At 34.4% G+C, this 20572-nt stretch overlaps 1 protein-coding gene across 1 annotated transcript; it reads left to right on the plus strand.

The window, feature by feature from the left end:
- Nucleotides 1-14612: 14612 nt before the first annotated feature.
- On the plus strand, nucleotides 14613-20056 carry LOC132178968 (phosphate transporter PHO1 homolog 1). The gene is made up of 14 exons (XM_059591564.1): nucleotides 14613-14884; nucleotides 14968-15268; nucleotides 15533-15941; nucleotides 16074-16122; nucleotides 16213-16284; nucleotides 16611-16740; nucleotides 17345-17474; nucleotides 17569-17818; nucleotides 17928-18032; nucleotides 18189-18233; nucleotides 18362-18514; nucleotides 18772-19050; nucleotides 19330-19466; nucleotides 19603-20056. The coding sequence occupies exons 1-14, from the start codon at nucleotides 14654-14656 to the stop codon at nucleotides 19691-19693; spliced, it is 2382 nt and encodes a 793-aa protein (XP_059447547.1). The 5' UTR covers nucleotides 14613-14653; the 3' UTR covers nucleotides 19694-20056.
- The last annotated feature ends 516 nt before the right edge of the window (nucleotides 20057-20572 follow it).

Consider the following 20572-nt stretch of genomic DNA (forward strand, 5'->3'; position numbering starts at 1 on the left):
ACCAGATTTTTTACTCAACACCGACATTATCTTCCTTGGAGCTACACCGCACTCATTGAGTTTATCTATAAGACACTTTTGGGCACTTGTTACCACTCTATGTCCACGAAGCAAACTTGTACTTCTAGGAGAAAGGAGGTCATGGTTATGTTTAATTGCGAGCTTACATACAATCCATTTTGACTCCACTTTCTTCAAACCTATAAGTGCTTTACATCCTACCCTTGTTTCTGCGGGCTCCGACTTTGTATAAATTTTATTTTGACAATTTTTATGACGAAACCCTTCCCTTGAACAAACATATTCCAACGCAATTAATGACTTATCCTTCGATAGTCAAGTATGATTTTTGCGAATGCAAAAACCTACTCGCCTTGCATAAGCATTATAACATGCATGAGCATCTTCTAATTCATCAAATTTCATACCAAGACATGGTTCCACAGGACCATTACACAAAGGTTGCTTCAAATTACTTTGGTCTTCTACCACAACATGTTCATCTTCAATAATCTCATCACCACATGAGATTATCTCAAATTCTTTACTATTAGCACTCATTCTAGTGACCCTGCAAGAGGATAACAACCTACTTTAACATAAACAAAAACAAAAACAAAAACAAAAACACAACCACAAACACAAACACAAACACAAGAACATACATTTATTGTAAAACTCCACTAACAATCAGTGGAAAGGGAACCTTTAACAACATTCTAATTGATATCCTTAAAGTTACATAAAAACCATTTTACACTTCCATACTCTACATGACAATAATACAAAATCATTTTTGAAACAGGGACTCGAATACTAACAAAAAATTGGCACTGAGGGCACAAAAAAAGGGGACACTAATGCTACACAAAATATTTTTCAAACTAAAGTTACAGCCCCAACCTCAAAACACATGTAGTAATCACAAAATTTCTCAGAACTCACGGGCAGAGGAATGATTTTTTCTAATTCCCTCGGCCGGAGTAGTGGTGGTGAACCGTCGGAGTAGTCTGGCGGCATGGGCTTGGTGGAGCTGGGCGTGGGCGGAGCTGGGTGGCTGGTCGGTGCAAAGCTGGGCGGCGTGGGCTTCGCGTGGAGGGGGCGACGTGAAACCAAGCTTCTCGGTGAAGTTTGGTGTTTGGGTCTTTTTGTCTTTTTTTAGCAGAAGTTGTGTGTGGGGGGGTTATTATCTTGTAAAACCAAGCTTATTTTGTATGTTGAAATAATATGAGGTGGTAGCATTTGAGTGGAAGGCAGAAAACTCATGTTTTATGCCTTGACCGTATAGCAGCAGTACTCTTTATTTTCTCAATGTTTTCCATGCTCCTTGGTGACTTCTTTCTTTTTTTTTTTTTTTTTTTGGGAAAAACAAGGAAAGGGAAAAACATCACTGGATTGGGCAACTTAACAATAAGCTTCAAAACGTCCTTATTAGAGAAGGTAAACAAAAAATAAACCGGAATGCATTAAATAAATGACATCGCTCTTCTACTTCTTGAGACAACCAAAAAACTTGGTCACCAAAAAAGGTGGTTTGCAAAGTTGCACCATTTAGAGAATAGTTGCAGCACACTTGAACAGATAACTACAACAACAAAGAAACCACTGATGAGGAACGATTCAAAGCCTACAGAAGAAAAATTCAGCACCAAAATACAAGAAAAAACAACAAAATTACAAGAAAGCAGGGAAAATCTAAGACCAAAAAATAATAGCATCATAAGCGAAGGCAGAGGCATGGAGGAGCTCCGGGAGGCGCGTGAGGGACACGAGCCGGCGAAGCTTGCCGGGGAGATGTCGAGGAACACCTAAAACGGCTGAAAACAGTGTGGAGTTGCGGAAAAACGCAACACGCGTCGGCATGTGTGGACACACGTTGGTCGCTTACTTGGACATGTAGAATTCTTGATGTTTGGATGATAGAATCGGCATCTTATCGTATGGATTTATGCTGCCACGTCATATATATATTAAGATAAGTTCACGACAAGATCAGATCAAAATGAGTAACATTGTTACATAGTTACAACGTACACTCAATGGAGACAATCGAGTTGTCCTATGAGTTGGCTCGTTTATTATATTGATTGATATACTCTCTCTTTCACTTTATTTATTTATTTATTTTGTGGGTGCTTAGGAAGATAAACAATTGACGAGGTTTTTAATGAGACCATAATAAGCCTATGAATGAGCCGTCCCCCAACCCTAACTTGTTGACTTTGTTTACCTTTAATCCAATCACAAAAGAGATCCTATGATTCATGCATGCATCTACAAGTTTGAATTCAATTATGCCATGTTTATTTCATCAAATGCACCACTCAATAACAAAATTAGGCTCTAAAAACAGGAGAGCATGGCGGATTTGCTGATCATTAATTTGTTTATTTGTTCGTTAAATTGGGCATACAAGAAAGTGCTCCATTAATTTGTTCATGAAACCCTGTCTTCATCCTATATGATTCTGGTTGGAGATCATTTGGGAAGAACCATGGCCTTCAAATCTGGAAGTAGGATTTTTTTTTTTTTTTTTGAGCTGGGGTGAAACATTGATCACAACTCCAGGTTGGCAGGGCTTCCCTTTACGGCCCTAAATAGCAAGTATTACATCTCAGTTTAATTTGGGCCTGGGTTTGATTGACATCTAAAGGGACTAATCAAGTCGATGGTTAATGGTTATGGGCCTTATCAGCTTTTTGCCGGTTTTGCAATTTTGCTCCAATATTGAGCCTTTTATCCATGATAAGTGTGTTTGCCCCGTTTGGTCTTCTATTGCATTGCATGCTTCTAGGGGAATTTCGTGTTCATAAGTTGGGTTTGAGTTATGTCGAAGTATGAGTACAAGATTATATGGGTTAACCATAATCCGGCATATTTAATTAAATGAGCTACACCCTCTAACCTTAATTCGCTAATTTTATGTTGGATTCACGGATCATGTAAAAAATTGGCAACCATAAATGTTGTATGTCAAGTTCAAGTCATATTAAAGCATGAATATAAAATTATATAGGTCAACCCTAGCTCGACCTACTAAATTTATTAGGTAAAACCACTCAATCATAAGTTGCTAATTTCGTATTAAATTTGTGTTGGGTTTATGGATTGTGTCAAAAATTGACAGCCCTACATACATCATTTGGATTACATGTAAAGATCAATGGGTGGATGACAAATGGGTTATGTACCTAATAAAAATCTTGGACAAAGTTCTCTTCTGAATTTGCAAGATTTTCATTCAATTTGGTCTATTAAACTAACGTGTATGGCACGAAGATTGCAATCATATTAATTACCCAAAAAAGGGACAAAGAAGAGAAAGTCAATTACGTACAAAAAAAAAAAAAAGAAAAGAAAAGAAAAGAATTATAGGTTCATTGTGGATGCATCCAATCCATCTCCTTTCTAAGCCTTCCTTCAATAATGTTTGATGTTTCGTATCTTATTGAAAGTTGCCATTATTCACATCCCCAAACATACATGGTAAACTTATATGAATTCACCTGCGATCGAGCATTCTTCATCTTTTCATCTTTTCATAAAGTTCCAAAAGAAATGAAAAAGAGTGAGTGAGTGGGCAAACCATGGGGTCCTCCAAACACAAAGTAGCTTCAATCAATCAAAAGAGCATATATAATTATATAATTATATATTGCTTAATTGATATTAATATGTATTAATTAGAGAATTAAGCTGATAGCTAGATCCCCATTTTGCAGCACTATTTAAGATAACATATATATATTTATTTTATTTTTTTCTCAGTTGATTCCATAATTGTTTTCTGCTGAACCTAGATGAGCAAATGATGAAGAACAGAATGAAAATGTTGTTTCCTCACGTATCAACAAGTGGGTTAATAATATTAGCTATCATATATATATTTGTGATTAGACTTGGTGCTTATTAGATTTTTCGTTTGTGTTTGTATCATATTGAAAGATTTTGTTCTACTTTTTTGGTAGTTTTTTTGGAAAACGAAAGAGATTAAAGTGATTGCGTTGATAAAGACATATTGATTAGCCTAATGCAATTTTGTTTTTTTAGCTTGGAGCTTTGAACGAATGCTTGGGTTCAACCAAGCAATAGTAAAATTTTCCCATGCATGGAGGGATGGCCAGTTATTTCCAACTTTTCTTTTTGCCTTTTTTGGCCATGTTAAATGTTAATGGTAGCCCCACTTATCTTTTTGCCTTTGACAGCAATTCTCCATTTCTACTTTCAACTTTCCAAGATAACCAAATCATTCGTGGTTTTGATTCGGTCAAAAAAATTTCTAAAGTGATTGAGCATATACATTGAGCATATACTAAGGTGAGAGTTTGATTCCCAAAATGCGAATATTCAATCATATTAGTATGAGTCACCTTGAGTCCCACTAATTCTCTGATGGGGTTGAATTAAACTATAGTTCAGTCAGACTTGAAGGAACACCTACTATTCCCAATTATATTAGGACCTTTATGTACGACCCTCAGTGGGCAAGTGCTACCATATATGGTCACTCACAGATTGATCGAATAGCTACAGTTAGTCTTTTTCACTTGTCTTTTCAATTAGAAAAAAATATAAAAAAATCTTTCCAAACATTTCTCTTAACTTAAACAAAAAATCTTTATCTCTTATGCTTATATTCGAGGCATAAGATAGGTAATGGAATCCAAACCAAAGACAAATAAACACAATGGATTAAGACCTAATTTATCATTCAAAGTCATTCTTCAATTTAAAACAACAACCATCCCTGTGTTAAATAGGTCTCAAGAAACATGGATAATGTGGGAGGAATTGTTTAATCCAAAAAAGAAGAAGAAAAAGAAAAAGAGAAACGAAACCATTCCATATATATAGGAATTAAGCAGCAAATTGTAAGAGGGCATGCATGCAATCTTATCCAGCTGATTGTTAATTTGCTTGATGATCCGTATACGAAAGGATTATATGGTGCATGCAAAACAACCTTAACTTAAAAGCTTTGTCATTTGCTAAACGATGTGTAAGAGTCAAAAGTGAAAGCCCATTTTTGAAAGGTTTTCAAGTCCAACCTATCTATCTATATAATCTATCCAATTCTGGTATTTCCATCAACTGCCTTATTTGAATGATATGTTTCTGAATCATCATCTTAATTTTAGTGGAAATTTACCTAACTATAATTCATACCAGGATGGATGGATTACCTACTAATCTATCCTAAATTTGAAGCTGAAATTACAAGAATAATGGTCTCCCTGCCTCCTGACGATGGTTTTCTCAAGATCAATTTTGACGTTGCGGTCCGTGATTTTTTCTCTTTGAGTGCTGCTGCTACTTGTCGCGATTCTAAATGGAACTTTCTCTTTGAGTAGACAAGAAAATTCTCTATGTGAGATCCATTGGACTCTGTGATCTCTACCTTACTCAAACCCGGTGTTCCATTGGACTGACAGTTGAATTTAGAAGCTCAATGGAATGAGCATCTTTTATAATTAATACTCACTCTTTATGTGAGTTACTCATCGAACTAGAGTATTATAAACTCTCTCGCATTTAACTCTTGATGTCATCGTCAGGTTCGAACCCATCGCAAAATACAGTAAAGTCTTGTGGCTAGAAAAAAAAAAAAAAAAATCATATTAAAAAAGAAAAAAGAAATAAATAAAAGCCACAGATGCCAAAACAATTATCCTAAACCTCGAAAAAGTTATTCTGATTCTCTTGAACATTAGTGTTCTTAAGTCCTAGTACGTACATGCATGTGACAGATGATTTAATTTGCTGTTACCTAGCTAGTATATATATTTTACATCTTAATTTCTTAAAGAAGAGGCTGAAGAGGTACATAATATATCCCATGCATGGAGGCTGTATGATTCGTACTTAATGATAATATGTATATATAAATCATAAAGTGCTTTTATATATCGACTTTCTGAATTAAAAATTACACAACTTTAAGTACAAAGGAGCATAAACTATATATATATATATATATATATATATATATATATATGATATCTTTAATTAAATGGTCGACATATGGTATTAATTCATTACATTTCAATCACCAGAATCCAATTGACCATTTTCATTATCTTCTATTCCAAAACAGAAGATTGAGATTCTTAACACGTTGCAAGCACCAATATCCTTCTCGACAACCCATTAAGCTGACACTACAAGTACCTAACACTCAATTTATTTTAAACAATCCATGGTTAGGATTTACGTGGGTTTGTGGTGCCAAAACGTGCAATTTGAAACACAATTAAACGTTTGGTAAAATTATAGATGCATTATTTGTCAGAAACATGATCCTCTCCATTTCAAATGAACTGGATAATATCCAATTAATTATAGTGGATGGATATTTTTGTTTTTTCACTTTTTGAGGAGACAAAAATACTTATCCACTATAACTAACTGAATATTATCCAATTCATTTGAAATGAAGAATATTATGTTCCCCCTTGCATGGGATTTGAAAACGCACTCCCAAATTTTTGTCGTTGCTGCTGACCTGCTGCTGTCATCAGTGATTCCTCAGGCAATATTATTTTGGCAGCCACTCAGAAGCTTGTCACGGACCCTCTCATTGGTGAAGCTTTAGCCGCTCTTCTTGCATCTCATATAAATGGCTTTATCCTCAGGCATTGATTCTCTTTTTTTGGAGGGGGCTATCAATAGTACTCCCTCTCTTTTTCCCTCTTGGAATTTTTCTAATATCTATTCTGATATTAGATTAGACTTGTCTTCCTTTCAAAGTTTGAATGCTTTTAAAGAGTCTTATAGTGCAAATTTTCGTGCACATGCTCTTGCATGGGCCACTTCCCATCTTGTTTTTTGAAGCATTTTCAAATGATCTTCCATTTTCTCTTCCATTTGGATCAAAAATAGGAAAGATCTTTCCTTGTAACCCTTTTTTCCTATTTAATTTGAAAAAGAAAAAGAAAAAAAAAAATCAATGAGTAACTGATCACACGCATAGTAATCAACCTTTTCCATATATTCTTCCAGAAAACTCACATTTAGGAGAACAAAGAATCCCTATCGGCCATTGCCAAACAAGGGTATGATCCCAAATGTAAATGCAAAGTAGGGCATATACCTGCAGAAAATCCAAGGTGGCCAAGGACTAAATCTAATGGTGTACCATTAGAGATATAGGGAAGCAAGTATAGAACCTAACTTTAAGAGTACTTATGGGAGAGTATATGCCCTTTACTAAATCATCAACCTTTGAGAAGTTCAGGATAATGTGAAGAGATGTGTTTCTAATCCATGTACAAGGAGGCAAGCATGCAAGGAATTGTTTTATTATTGTGGGATATTCTCTCCCCTTTGATGTTGATTTCTGGGAATTTTCTGGATCTCTTACTGGTATAAATTTCATGGCATTTTATGAATGTAATCAAGAACCCTATGCTCAGAATATATAATTCAGTTTTGAATTATATTTGCATGGGGAATTAATATATGGAAGAGGTGTATGATACAAGAGAGAATCTGGTTCTGGGTAATTATGATTTCATTTTATGCGGCATTGATGAGCTCAAAGCTCATGTGATGTGAGCCCTAAGAGACATCTCAAGAATGACATCTCAAGAATGATCCGTTCAACCTAATGATCTATGGAATATTATGCTTTCCAAAAAATTTATAGAGCTCAAAGGCTAGTGGAGATTAAGATGTCCGAGGAAATGGGAAAATACAAAAAAATGTTCGTTAATGTGTTTTGGACCAGTATTTTTTGTGTGAAAAATGTTCCGATTTGACGTAAATGTGACAACGTTTTTTATGCTTTGATGAGTGTTTTGTGTTTTGAATTCCTTATTAAAACAACAACACAAATTAAAGTCTTGAACAAACATGGACAAGCAGAAAGATGAACCATTAAAAGAAAAAAAAGGTAAAAGAAAAGAAATATGCGCATAAGTATTTATTAATTGTTCCAACCCAAATATAAAAAGAGATGAAATATACCAATGGCAAACCTTACTGAATGTTTTATCTTTTTAAAACTTTTTTCCTAGGATTCAAGTTACCTTAATTTTCACAAAAAACATGCTAGCCTTACAACCTCTTTATAACTTTTTTACAATTTGTTAAAATGTGTCTAACATATAATTAGATAGTGCTCAAAATTTTTAAGCATTAACATTACTTTAATTATATGCCGAGATAAGTTGTAAAAGAACTATAAAGAAATTGTACGTGTTAATACTCTTTCCACGAGGGCACTCATGCATACCACTTAAAAAGTTTTAACGTCTTTCAATTACATGTTGTCACGTATCAACAAATTCTAAAGGACTTATTAAAAAAAAAAAAAAAATTGTATTACTCTTTCCAAAGGGTACCCATACCCGTCATCAATTGGTCCACCTGAGCCAAATTTTCGAACCATGAGGATGGTAGAACCGAAAAAGTGAAAAATTGTTTGCAGGTTTTACAAATAAAAAATAAATAAATAAATAGAATAGTCACATAAATTAATAAATCATTTTTTCTACTTGCACATGGACAATCTTGAGGGCTATGATCATTGAAGCATAGCCATCGTTGTAGGGTCAATTTAGATCATAGGGCATGTGGGGTCAACCCAGATGTCTGTATAACATGGAATATATGTTTGTTTTTTTATTTTTAATTGTTACAATCTGGAATATAAGATGATAATATAATTAATTTAGAAGGAAAAGACAGAGAGGTGGGTTTGGGTCGCTCTGGAAGGGCGCACCCATATATGCTTTCCGAATCAGACAATCATTTTATTGGCTTGTCATTGGTTCCATGAACAATAATGTTTGGTTGTAAACTTTTTTCTCCAAACTGTAACACTTCAGTCCGACGTTAAAAAGATGAATAATTTATATAAAATAAGTATATTATTAAAGCATTTATGGATGCAAAGTTTACATTAACTCTTTACTAAGTAAAATTAAGCTTTATAAACAATTCTAAAAAGCTTCAGCTCGTCTTTTTGGACTGATCGATGAGCTAAATGTATCTAGCATTTTTTTTAGAGGTAGCATGATCTCTAGCAAAAGTAACCAAAATGGCTACTGAAAAATGTACGAAGTTCTACTTTAACTACTCATTTTTTTTTATATACACTAACAAATTCTCTATTATATTATCTATTTTTTTTTTTTTTTTGTATGAGAGAGATCTAGTGTGAAAGAAAGAGGGGGAGAGCAAGAGAGTGAATTCGAAAAAAAGAAAGGGAGGGAGAGAAAATAATAAATACAAAAATTGTAGTATGAATAGTGATAGATCACAAAGAGCTTATTTACTGTTCACAAAAGAATTATGTTAAATACTTATTCGGCTGGACACAAAAAATAATTTATAATAGTCAAAATTAGCTATTATGGGTCATTTGTCTATTTTGCTAGAGATGCTCTATATTTGGAAGATCAATAATTCTATTCATCGATCACCCTAGCTTATATCTTCTTCAATGTGTATGTAGCGTGGTTCTATAACATTTAGTGTATGAAAATTGATTTTTTTTTTTTTTTTTAAGTGAAAAAACCACACCATATAAACATTGAGGGGATAAAAGAGGGATATGGGTGGTGTATAGCATTACTCAAGGTGCATGGAAACATGTTTCTTTAATTTAAAAACGTTTCAAGGAAAGTCACAAAGAACCTACACCCTCATGGTGGTGATTTACTCCCCATTTTTCTTTTCTTTTCTTTTCTTTTCCTTTCTCTAAGCATAAGCGTGCTTTCATCCCCACCAAGGTATATAAAAGGTTTTCTAGGCTCAAAGTTTTGGCATAACAAAAGCTTTTACTTTCTACATTTTATCATGCTCATGTCATCGCTTCTACGTATCCTTAGTTGCATCATGTTGTGAAATTTTAAATGTACAAGCGTACGAACCGTACCGAATTATATATAGTTTAGCAAGCGCAAAGACAAACCCATGAGGACTTATATAAATGTAGAAAAATTGAAAATAGACACTATTAAGCTATTATTACATCACACAAAGTAATAAATTTCAGAAGAGCCCAACAAACCATTTTGTTAATTAACCTCATATTGTTATTATTTCCCTGGTCAATCATCAATTATAAATTGTATGCATATGTTACATGTACACCAATTTATAACATCTTAAATAAGATTTTCGCATGTTTCCTTGAAGATACTTTTTTTTTTTTTGCGCAGCGTAAAATAATAGTTAACTAGCTAGAAAATATTTCCAGTTGACCAATGAAAATAACATTTATAAGGCGTAAAATGATTTACACTTCTTATATACGTAAACTATTTTTGCAGTTCTTCCACACTTTCGGTGCAAGCAATTTTGTGAGAGTGCTTGCCCAAGGAGATGTTGAGTTGCTCAAATACCTACTCGAGCAGATGGACCATCTCACAATTGTTTGTCCAAATTGAAAATAATATTGGAAGACTATTGTAGTGGATCTCAATCTCACTTCTGAATGCCTTATATTCTCACTCTCGTTTTCTCTACAACTTCTCTTGCTTCATCGTTTCTCTCTCTTGCTTGCAGCCGTAAAATCATTATTGGATCAAAATCTAGTCATTTATCCCAAATTCAATGGTAATTTTAAAAGCCACATCAACTTAAAAAATATAAAAGATGGTCCATAGCATTACTCTATTAACACAATCTGTCTTTAGTCAAACGTCAAATCTTAATATTTACTTTCTCCAAAGAGGATCATAGATCCTACTTGTCCTAATAAAATATACTTATCTAATTCTTTACTAAAACAACTCCTTACTTATAGAATAATTCATCATAACTCTCTAAAACTATTAAGTAATGATAGGAACCATTTTTTTATCCTCCTAAAGTTGATGTGGCTTTCAAAATAGCCATTGGATCAAAATTCAAGTTTGATTCATCTAAAATTTAATGATGATTTTAAAAGTCACATAAGTTTTAAGATGATAAAAATATGGTCCCTAACATTACTCAAAATTATTATTTCCTCTAGGAACATCACAAATCCTTCTTATTCTCAAATTAAAATATCCTTATTTCAAAGAATAAAATCGGAATGTTACCGTGTATATATGCTAACTAATGTGGCAATATATATCTTCAAATACAATAAAACAAAACTTTGATTGTAAGATTGTCTCCATTTCACTCTTCTATAATTTAAAAGATGAGAATCGAATCGGTTAAATTAATAAGGATAATTAGGGGATAGTTAATCGATTGAGATATCTCATAACTCAAAAGTGAGATTATTGATTTCTTAAAACATTATGGAGATTCTTATGCCAAAATAGGCTTTTTAGAACATTCACATCACGTTCAACAAATATTTAGCTAAAGAATACTTTTACAAAACATATATATACATCCGGTTCAATATTTTAGTTATTCACTTTCACTATTTCATTTAAAATAATATTATTTATTTATTTTTACTATTCCAAAAAATGAGAGAAAATCATAATTTTTTTATTAATCTAATTTTGATGCTGTACTAGTCAAATATTTGAGCACTTTGGCAGCTACTTAAATCAACTGCTAAAAGATCTCTCATTCTCTCTTCAATTCAGATCAAGAGTAAGAATGATCATCTCCTATAACTTTTTCCTATATTTGATTAAAAATATATATATATATCAACTGCAAAAGTGGCTTGCCAACTAAAAAGCTTTTTCTTTGTAGTTTTTATTATAGGACAAATCAAAATAACATTTTATACAGTAAATAAACTGTTGGTTCCTGTATGAAAGGGCGGGATGTATGCATGAAACAATAAATAGGTGGGACAGATAGAGAACATATATGGAGTAAAAAAATAAACAACAGCGTATCTTTGAGTCAGCCACCTTCGGCACGCTGTCAATTTTCCACAATTATGACGATGATGTTGCAATTCATGTCTACGAAGAAAAAGAAGAAAAAGAGAGAGAGAGAGAGCTAGAGAGAGAAAGGAAGAGAACAACGGCTACAGGTTTTGAATTTTTTATCTGATTTTGGTGGAAGCTCTCGTGTTGACAAGTTGGCAATAAAAGAGTGGATTTAGAACAAAGGAACAGAACATGGAACCTTCTCTAAGAACCATCACTATTGCTCTCTACTAGAACCACTAGCATCCTGGCCATGGCCTCACTATTATTATTATTATTATTATTATTATTATTATGTATTTCTGTATAATTAATGTTATAGCTTATCCTAAGTACATGGGATTATGGGAATGATATCCACTTGCTTTAAGCATAGGAATCCCATAAGATGGAAACTGAGTACCTAAAGATATCTATGTATTTTTAATGTGTTTTAATTAGGTAGTATTTTTTTTTATTTTAAAAAAAGTTTGATGTGACATAAAGGTAAAAATTGTTTTTATATATATATTTCGGAGAGTTTTGTGTTTGGGTTCAGCTGATTATTAATGTTTTTGTTTTGAGAACAAAAGCCAAAATAAGGAAACTTTAATTACCCTTTCAGAAGTGTCATGGTCTTAATTTGCAATGTTTACTTGGAATTATCAAAAGTTGCAGTGTCGGTATCTCATTTATTAACCCCTTTTAACTTCACTCAATTTGTTAGGGTTTTCGGGTTAAATCACACAAGAAATAGGTCTCTTATACCCTTGTAAAAATTTACCATAATTAATTATTATTTTTATTAAAAAAAAAAGTGAAATAGAAAAGAAAAGAAAAAAGTAAAAAACATGGACAAATCGGCCATGGGTCAGTCTGGATTTTTTTACCTTTTTTCATTTTAAAAATGAAGGCATTTTGTCATTATTTGTTAGGATGTAATATAAAATCCTATCAAATTGGTGTAATTAAAATGGGGCTAAAACATGGATATCGACATTGCAATTTTTGATAATTTGATGACATTATAATTATGTCACTTTAAGGAAGATAAGTAGAGTTTCCTCAAAACAAAAAACAGAAAACAAGAATTTCAACAAACAGAGGCATGTGATTATCAATTATATAAGTAATAGCGAGAAGTAATGCTAAATGTCTTCCTTGTGTTTCTCTTTGTATCTCTCTAAAAATAATGTGATTTTTAAAATTACCATTTGATCAAAATCTAATAATAATTTATCATTAATCCAATAATAATTTTAAAAGCCACGTCAAAGACATGTAGCATTACTCAATAGCGAGCCAAACACCTTCATTAATTTTGAAACTGGCAAAAACGAGCCAGAAAAAAAAGATAATGGGCTAATGTCAAACTGGATAGTACAAAGCCACATTATGAGGGATATAATCACTACCGGTAATGGAATTTCCTTCTTGATTAGCAATGATGGTACATGCTACATACTGCTTTTTTTCTTAAATTTCCATTATTTTTTGTTCCTCATTTGGGTTGGAGTGGAGCATACTATTCTACTGTACATCTTTGACGTATTGCCACCACCCACCAATCAATTTCCAGAAATTAAGTCAAGGGACTATGCTTACCTCTCCAACTTACACCTCACCTCACTTCTCATGTTTCTCAATCTTCTTAAAAGTTGTAGTTGATCTTTAAACTAGCTCATTTCATTTATATAACACTTCGACGAGGAATAGTAGTTCACATAGAGTGAACAGTTTATAAAAATAGTCATGAGTGCTAGCTAATTAAGTCTCACATTAACTAATCATTTCGAGGTGATAGTACATACGTACGTAGAAGGACATTTTGGCATTTTCACACATCTAACCGGATATAATGAATATTTTACGTGCTTTCTATCGAAGTTCACAAAAAATCCTAATGGCAGAGGTTAACTGAAAGGGGTATAGTAGATTACAACTATAACTTTTAAAGATTGAGAGGACGGAGCAATTGAAACCTAAGTTTAGGGAGAGAGCGTATTTTCCCCATGAATCAAGCTGTACAACCAATGATGAATTACAAATGTCTAATGATTTGTAACATGGATATCTAGAGATCTTCTCTGCGCCAAATATATATAAATACATATATATAATATATGATTCCAAGCTAGCTACTTTATACTGCAAAACAAAGGCATGCATGGTTAATGAAAGTGGGTGATGAAAAAAATTAAGTGAGTTATCCTATTTGAGTGGAAATCGGGGTGGTCTAATTAGAGCTGTCCTATGTGTGCTTATATCTTATTTACCCAATAATTAAGCTTCTTTCAAACAATGAGCAGCCCTTGACTAATTAATAGGACATTGGGTAATTAGCAAGAGCCTAAAATGCCCTTGATCTATCATATCATGTGCTTTACTTGTTGTGGAACATAACAGAAAAAGAGGCATATATAATGAAGAAAGTTGGTAATTAAAAATGACAAAATTATGCCTGCTATATATGTAAAAAGGCATTCTTTTTTTCATGTGTATAGTAGAAGTAGGCTTGGTCCCACTCAAATCTTCTTTAAATTCCCCTGCCCATTTGATCAAAATCTTCATGATGAGAAGATGTTGTTAGCCGGTCCGGTGAGTTAATTTCCGGCGATGGAAGGTGACCACTATAGGTTTCAAGTGGAGGGAGCATAGGACAGTATAAGTGCAAAGGATATTTTAGAATGTGCTGTCGAGCATCGGTACGAGCGCATGAATCGGTTCCTTCCCCTGCCTTTTTCCCTCCATAAATAATGTCATCATGGGCATCCATTGATGCACATCACACTGAAATATTACAACCACCTCCTTTTCTCTCATCACAAAGAGAGATCATGGTGAAGTTCTCAAAGCAGTTTGAAGGTCAGCTTGTTCCTGAATGGAAAGAAGCTTTTGTTGATTATTGGGAACTAAAGAAAGACCTCAAAAAAATCCATCTCCTCAACAGTGATAACACACCCACTAGTACTACCATAACCAAGCAACAAAATAACACCCTCTTTTCCTCCATTAGGAACTTCTCTTTATTTGGACATCATCAACACAGAAACCATGGAGCAATTCAAGTATTATTTCTCTCTCTTTTTACTATTTGTTTATTTATTGTGAGATCGATCATCATATTACTAATGTGGTCTCCTCTCTGCAGGTTCATAAGAAACTTGCTTCATCTGCAAGTAAGGGAGACATGTATGAGACTGAGCTGCTTGAGCAATTTGCTGATACTGATGCTACAAAAGAATTCTTTGCATGCTTGGACCACCAGCTCAACAAAGTGAACCAGTTCTTCAAAACAAAGGAGATGGAGTTCATGGAAAGAGGGGAGTCCTTGAAGAAACAATTGGAGATTCTGATTGAGGTGAAAACAGCATTCGAACAACAACGGGGAAAGGGAGCTGTTGCCCAGGACTCCTCCGAGGATGCTTCTATTTCATACACCATCTCATGTGGTATATATATAAATCAACTTATTAATTTGTCGGTCTCTTTCAACTGCTCTACTGATCGATGACAATGATAAAAGGAAAAAATGTGTTTCAACTTCTATTCATTCCTGTTGTTTAGTAACCATAAATCATGTCACATCTTTCAAGTCCATCATGTTCATATTGTCGTATGTATACATATCTATAATATGCTCAGCATAAGGTCTGTTAAAAACAAGTTCGATGATCTATAATTTGTGTCTCAATTTTGTCCTTACTTGGCTGCAGAAGAGGAATCCGTGAAGGACAGAACAGAACAAGAGCAGCAGCAAGAAAACAGAGCAGATGAAATGGAAAGAAATGATATGCCATCTGCAGACTCTCCTAGATCAGATGAATTGGGAAAATCGATGCGGATGAAAAGAGAAGATGGAAAAATGAGGACACTCTCGGGGCGTGCTTTTAATTGCCAAGGAAAGAACTTGAGGATAAACATTCCTCTGACAACACCCTCTCGTACCTTCTCTGCAATTAGTTACTTAGTTTGGGAAGATTTGGTGAATCAATCTTCGAAAAAATGCGCTCAGGAAGGCAGCAAGCTGCATGTTAATCGAACAAAGCTGCGTCATGCAGAGAAGATGATCAAGGGAGCTTTCATTGAGCTCTATAAAGGGTTAGGCTATCTCAAAACTTACAGGTATAATACTCTTAACTCCAAGACTAAAAGTTATCTGTGAATATCAAAAGGAGACAAAAAAATGGAGCAACACCATTGCGTTTTAATTTCAGTGATTATCTTACGTGTTCTCCACAATGAAAATCATTTCAGGAACTTGAACATGCTCGCTTTTGCAAAGATTTTGAAGAAGTTTGACAAAGTAAGTGGGGTGACTTTTTAATTTTCCTTTAAATCTTCCATTTTGATTGGCAAGTGTCAAAGAAAAGGGACTTTCTTGGTGTTTTTTCAGGTCACGGAAAAACAAGTTCTTCCTATTTATCTCAAAGTAGTCGAGAGCTCCTATTTCAACAGTTCTGACAAGGTAAATCATCAAACCAAATATAAAAAGGCACCAACCGAAATATCTTTTTTCCCTTATCATGCTTTCTATGGTAAAGAACAAACTTGAATGATATTATGATTGGATCATGTTAAGGTGTTGGCCACCATCTATCATTATATTTCATCTGAAAAATTTGCCGACAATGTCAAGTGGCCACTGATCCTATATTTCATGTCTGCACACGAGGGATAGCCCCTATAGATTCATCTAGATCGAACTTAGATATGCTTGTCTGACACTTATAACGGTTTGAAGAACAACTTTGTGAAGCTTTTTAATTTTCTAAATAGTCCCAGAAATGACAGGTCACAAGCCTAGGAGATGAAGTTGAGGAGCTGTTCGTCAAACACTTTGCTGAGGAAGACCGAAGAAAGGCCATGAAATACCTTAAACCACAACAGCGTAAAGAGTCCCACTCTGTTACCTTCTTCATCGGTATGTTCCTTGCAAATTCTTAAATAAAATCAACATTTTTTTGAGTGACATTATTTAAGAAATCAACCATTGAGTGGACACCTTTAAGCTTGTTCACTTTGTAACCAAATATGATTTTTAATGCCTCCAAAGTATACATGGACCCATTAGTCCACTGAGCTTTGAAATGAAGAGCAGTGGCTGTGATTGTGGCTGTGGCTGGTCCACTTTTTTGGGTGGGTGAGAAAAGCACACACCCCATGCTACGCTGTTGTTATGTTGGAGACAAATTTGACTGTTCTTGAACCTTAAAAAGCTCATCAACAACTATAGGGTTGTACTACTTAGTTTCCTGAGTGTGGTACCATGTTTGCTGCATGGACACTTAGAAATGAGAGTCAGTTCCATTTATGACGTATGCTCTTTACACTAGGACTCCATGACTTCCTATGAAACACCATTAACTTGTCTGTAATTTGTTCAAATCTTTAATTCACACATAAAGTTTGTTAAATTAAGCTTCATTGTTCTAAATCAATATCTATTAGGATAAAGATAACACTCTACTGTTGTGTGTGACTGAAATTGATACAATTTATTAACAAATCTCTTAAAATATAATCAGGACTGTTCACCGGATGTTTCTTAGCCCTTTTTGCCGGATATGTTATCATGGCTCGTATGATGGATGTGTACAGACAGCAGTCAAAGCAGACACCTTCAGTTTACATGGAAACAGTCTATCCTGTACTCAGGCAAGTACCCCTGCATAAGATTTTCTTAAAACACTGCATTATCTGTGTGAAAGGCGGCTAATAATAATAGAACAAACTAATTGTCACATTGCAGTATGTTCAGCCTACTGTTTTTGCACTTCTTTCTGTATGGCTGCAATGTTTTCGCGTGGAGAAAAGCGCGTATAAACTATAGCTTCATCTTCGAGCTATGCCCCACCATGGAGCTTAAGTACAGAGATGTGTTCTTGATCTGCACGGCTTCATTGTCTGCTGTAATGGGGGTCATGTTTGTTCATTTGTCACTAATTACCAAAGGATATTCTTATGCCCAAGTCCAAGCTATCCCCGGTCTTCTCTTATTGGTAATTTCTTCATCTCAATGCATGCAAAGTAGAAAAGACCTCTATTTGTTCAATGTATTTTTTTGTACGGATAACAGACTATTAATTTGAACATTTTCTGCAATGTCAGGTCTTCTTGCTGTTACTTGTGTGCCCCTTCAATATTGTCTACCGATCGAGCCGTTACTGTTTCCTTCGTGTGATAAGGAACATCATTTTATCACCACTCTACAAGGTACTGCATACTCCTACATTCCCTCATCACTATGTCACAAAGATCATTCTGAGAGGCTTGCTTATTCATGGAAATGAAATCAAATGCAATCATGATTCCTGTAAAGATTCTGTTCTAAAAAATCATACTCTAATTCATTTATCTTATGTTCTGTAGGTTGTCATGCTGGACTTCTTCATGGCTGATCAACTTTGTAGTCAGGTTGGTTTCATTACTAACTAAATAAGAGCAACAGAACTCAGGAATGTTAATTAGAAGATCTGAATGTTGATTAAGATGCCTTGTATCTCAAAAATCTATAACGAAATGCCTTCATTATTTTTGAATAGGTTCCAATGCTCAGAAATCTTGAATATGTGGCGTGCTACTATATAACTGGGAGCTTTAAAACTGAGGACTATGGCTATTGCATGAGGACCAAGCATTACCGGGATCTTGCTTATGCAGTTTCCTTTCTACCATATTACTGGAGGGCAATGCAGGTATACTATTAACCACTCCTGTTCATTTCCTAAATTAATTGCTTGATTTTCACAAATTGTCTCATATTATCTGTATATAAGAAAGTTTTCTTCCAAATTGGATTGGAGGACAGCTGACATTTGTCCTTATAAGCTATAACAGCATGCACATGAGAACGATATATTCTAAGGACAAATATCGGTTTAATAGACTGAATTTGAGGAAAGTTTTAAATTAAAGCATAATTAATAAAGATTCCACTAAATTGAATTTGCAGTGTGCTCGGAGATGGTTTGATGAGGGACAGACAAGCCACCTTGTCAACCTAGGCAAATATGTGTCAGCAATGTTGGCAGCCGGAGCCAAGGTGGCCTATGAGAAAGAAAAAGGTGTTGGATGGCTGTGTCTTGTTGTGGTCGTGTCCAGTGCTGCAACAGTGTACCAATTGTACTGGGACTTTGTAAAGGACTGGGGTTTGCTACAAATGAATTCCAAGAACCCCTGGCTTAGGAATGAATTAATGCTTCGGAGAAAGATCATTTACTACTTATCTATGGTATATGCTTAATTTCTCTCTTTGTTAGCAAATTTCGTAAGAGCCATTGGCATACAGTAGCCACCTCCAATCAACTTGTCTATTTTTAAGATTATGAAGATAAGACACCACAAGGTGGACAATGAACATATTCTTAACAAACAAAACACTGATAACGCCGTTTTACAACTTGAAGTAAGATTCTCAATCTAGTCCATTGAAGACAAGATAAGAACAGAGAATTAAAGTAGATTTCCATTTCCAAAACAGCATCTGAAGAAACTTTGGTATGTCATGCAGGGTTTAAACATGATTCTCAGGCTTGCTTGGTTGCAAACTGTTCTCCATTCAAGCTTTGAACATGTTGACTACAGAGTCACTACCCTATTTTTAGCAGCCCTTGAAGTCACTAGAAGGGGGCTGTGGAATTTTTTCAGGTAATATGACCTTCCATGATTCTGTAATTTGTATTTTTTTTTTCAGCATACCGTTTTGTGCACAATGATATAAATATTATGATAGAAATCATATATTATCCTTCTGCTCTAATGAAGGATTGTTCCAATGGTCCAGGCTGGAGAATGAGCATCTAAATAATGCAGGCAAATTTAGGGCAGTTAAGACAGTACCACTTCCTTTTCATGAAGTGGATGAGGAAGACTGATGCCCATTGGCAACAGTTGCAATGGAATTATATTCGCTCAAACACATCCAAGAGCAACCTTGTTGTCCTCACTCAAGTTGATGTAGAAGAATACATCAACATTCTTCATATTGTTCATTGGATTATGGGAACAAGGACCAAGGTTCATACTTGTATACAAAATTCTTATTCAACAATGAAGAGAAAAGTAATGCAAAATCACAGTTGTCTTAATATCTAGTTGCTGCCTTATTACAAAGGATTGTGTTTCTCTTCTGCTGACATTCTGCCCTGCTTGAAACATCCTTCCCAGCTTGTGGGAACAGGTCAAAATTTGGCACCCTGTTTTTACTGTTGTGCCACTAGTTTCAATAAAAAAATGAATCCCCATGTTACCATGTAGATTGTTTTCTAATGGTTATGCAGTATACAGTATACTGATAAAACATGAGCACTTCAAAAAGAAATCCAGATATGTTCCCATAAATAAGCTCATTTGAGCACTTCTTGAATGTCTTGTGCATGCAAAAAATATTACAAAATAAGCTCATTTGAGGTACCACACCACAAAGAAGAAAATAAAACCTTTTGATTTGTTATGAAAACAACAAATTTAAGTAATGAAATTTGATGTCCATGTGATTTTTGAATACCAAATGTCCCCATTGAATTAGATGAGTACTTTTGTGAATGACTATTAGTCTATTACACTGCCACTTGGAAGTTTTTGGCCCCAATTTCATCAATAAGCTCTTTAGGTCCCATTTCTTTTTTAAGACAAAATGCAGAAACAATTGATAATTTTCCACCAGGATAACATTGTCTCCTTTTGAAATGGAGACATTGTTTTTAAACAAAGCCAATCAGCCAGTGAAAGAGGGGTAACTAGAAAAGAAGAGA

The sequence above is a fragment of the Corylus avellana genome, chromosome ca4 (assembly GCF_901000735.1).
Source record: "Corylus avellana chromosome ca4, CavTom2PMs-1.0".
Classification (NCBI taxonomy): domain Eukaryota; kingdom Viridiplantae; phylum Streptophyta; class Magnoliopsida; order Fagales; family Betulaceae; genus Corylus; species Corylus avellana.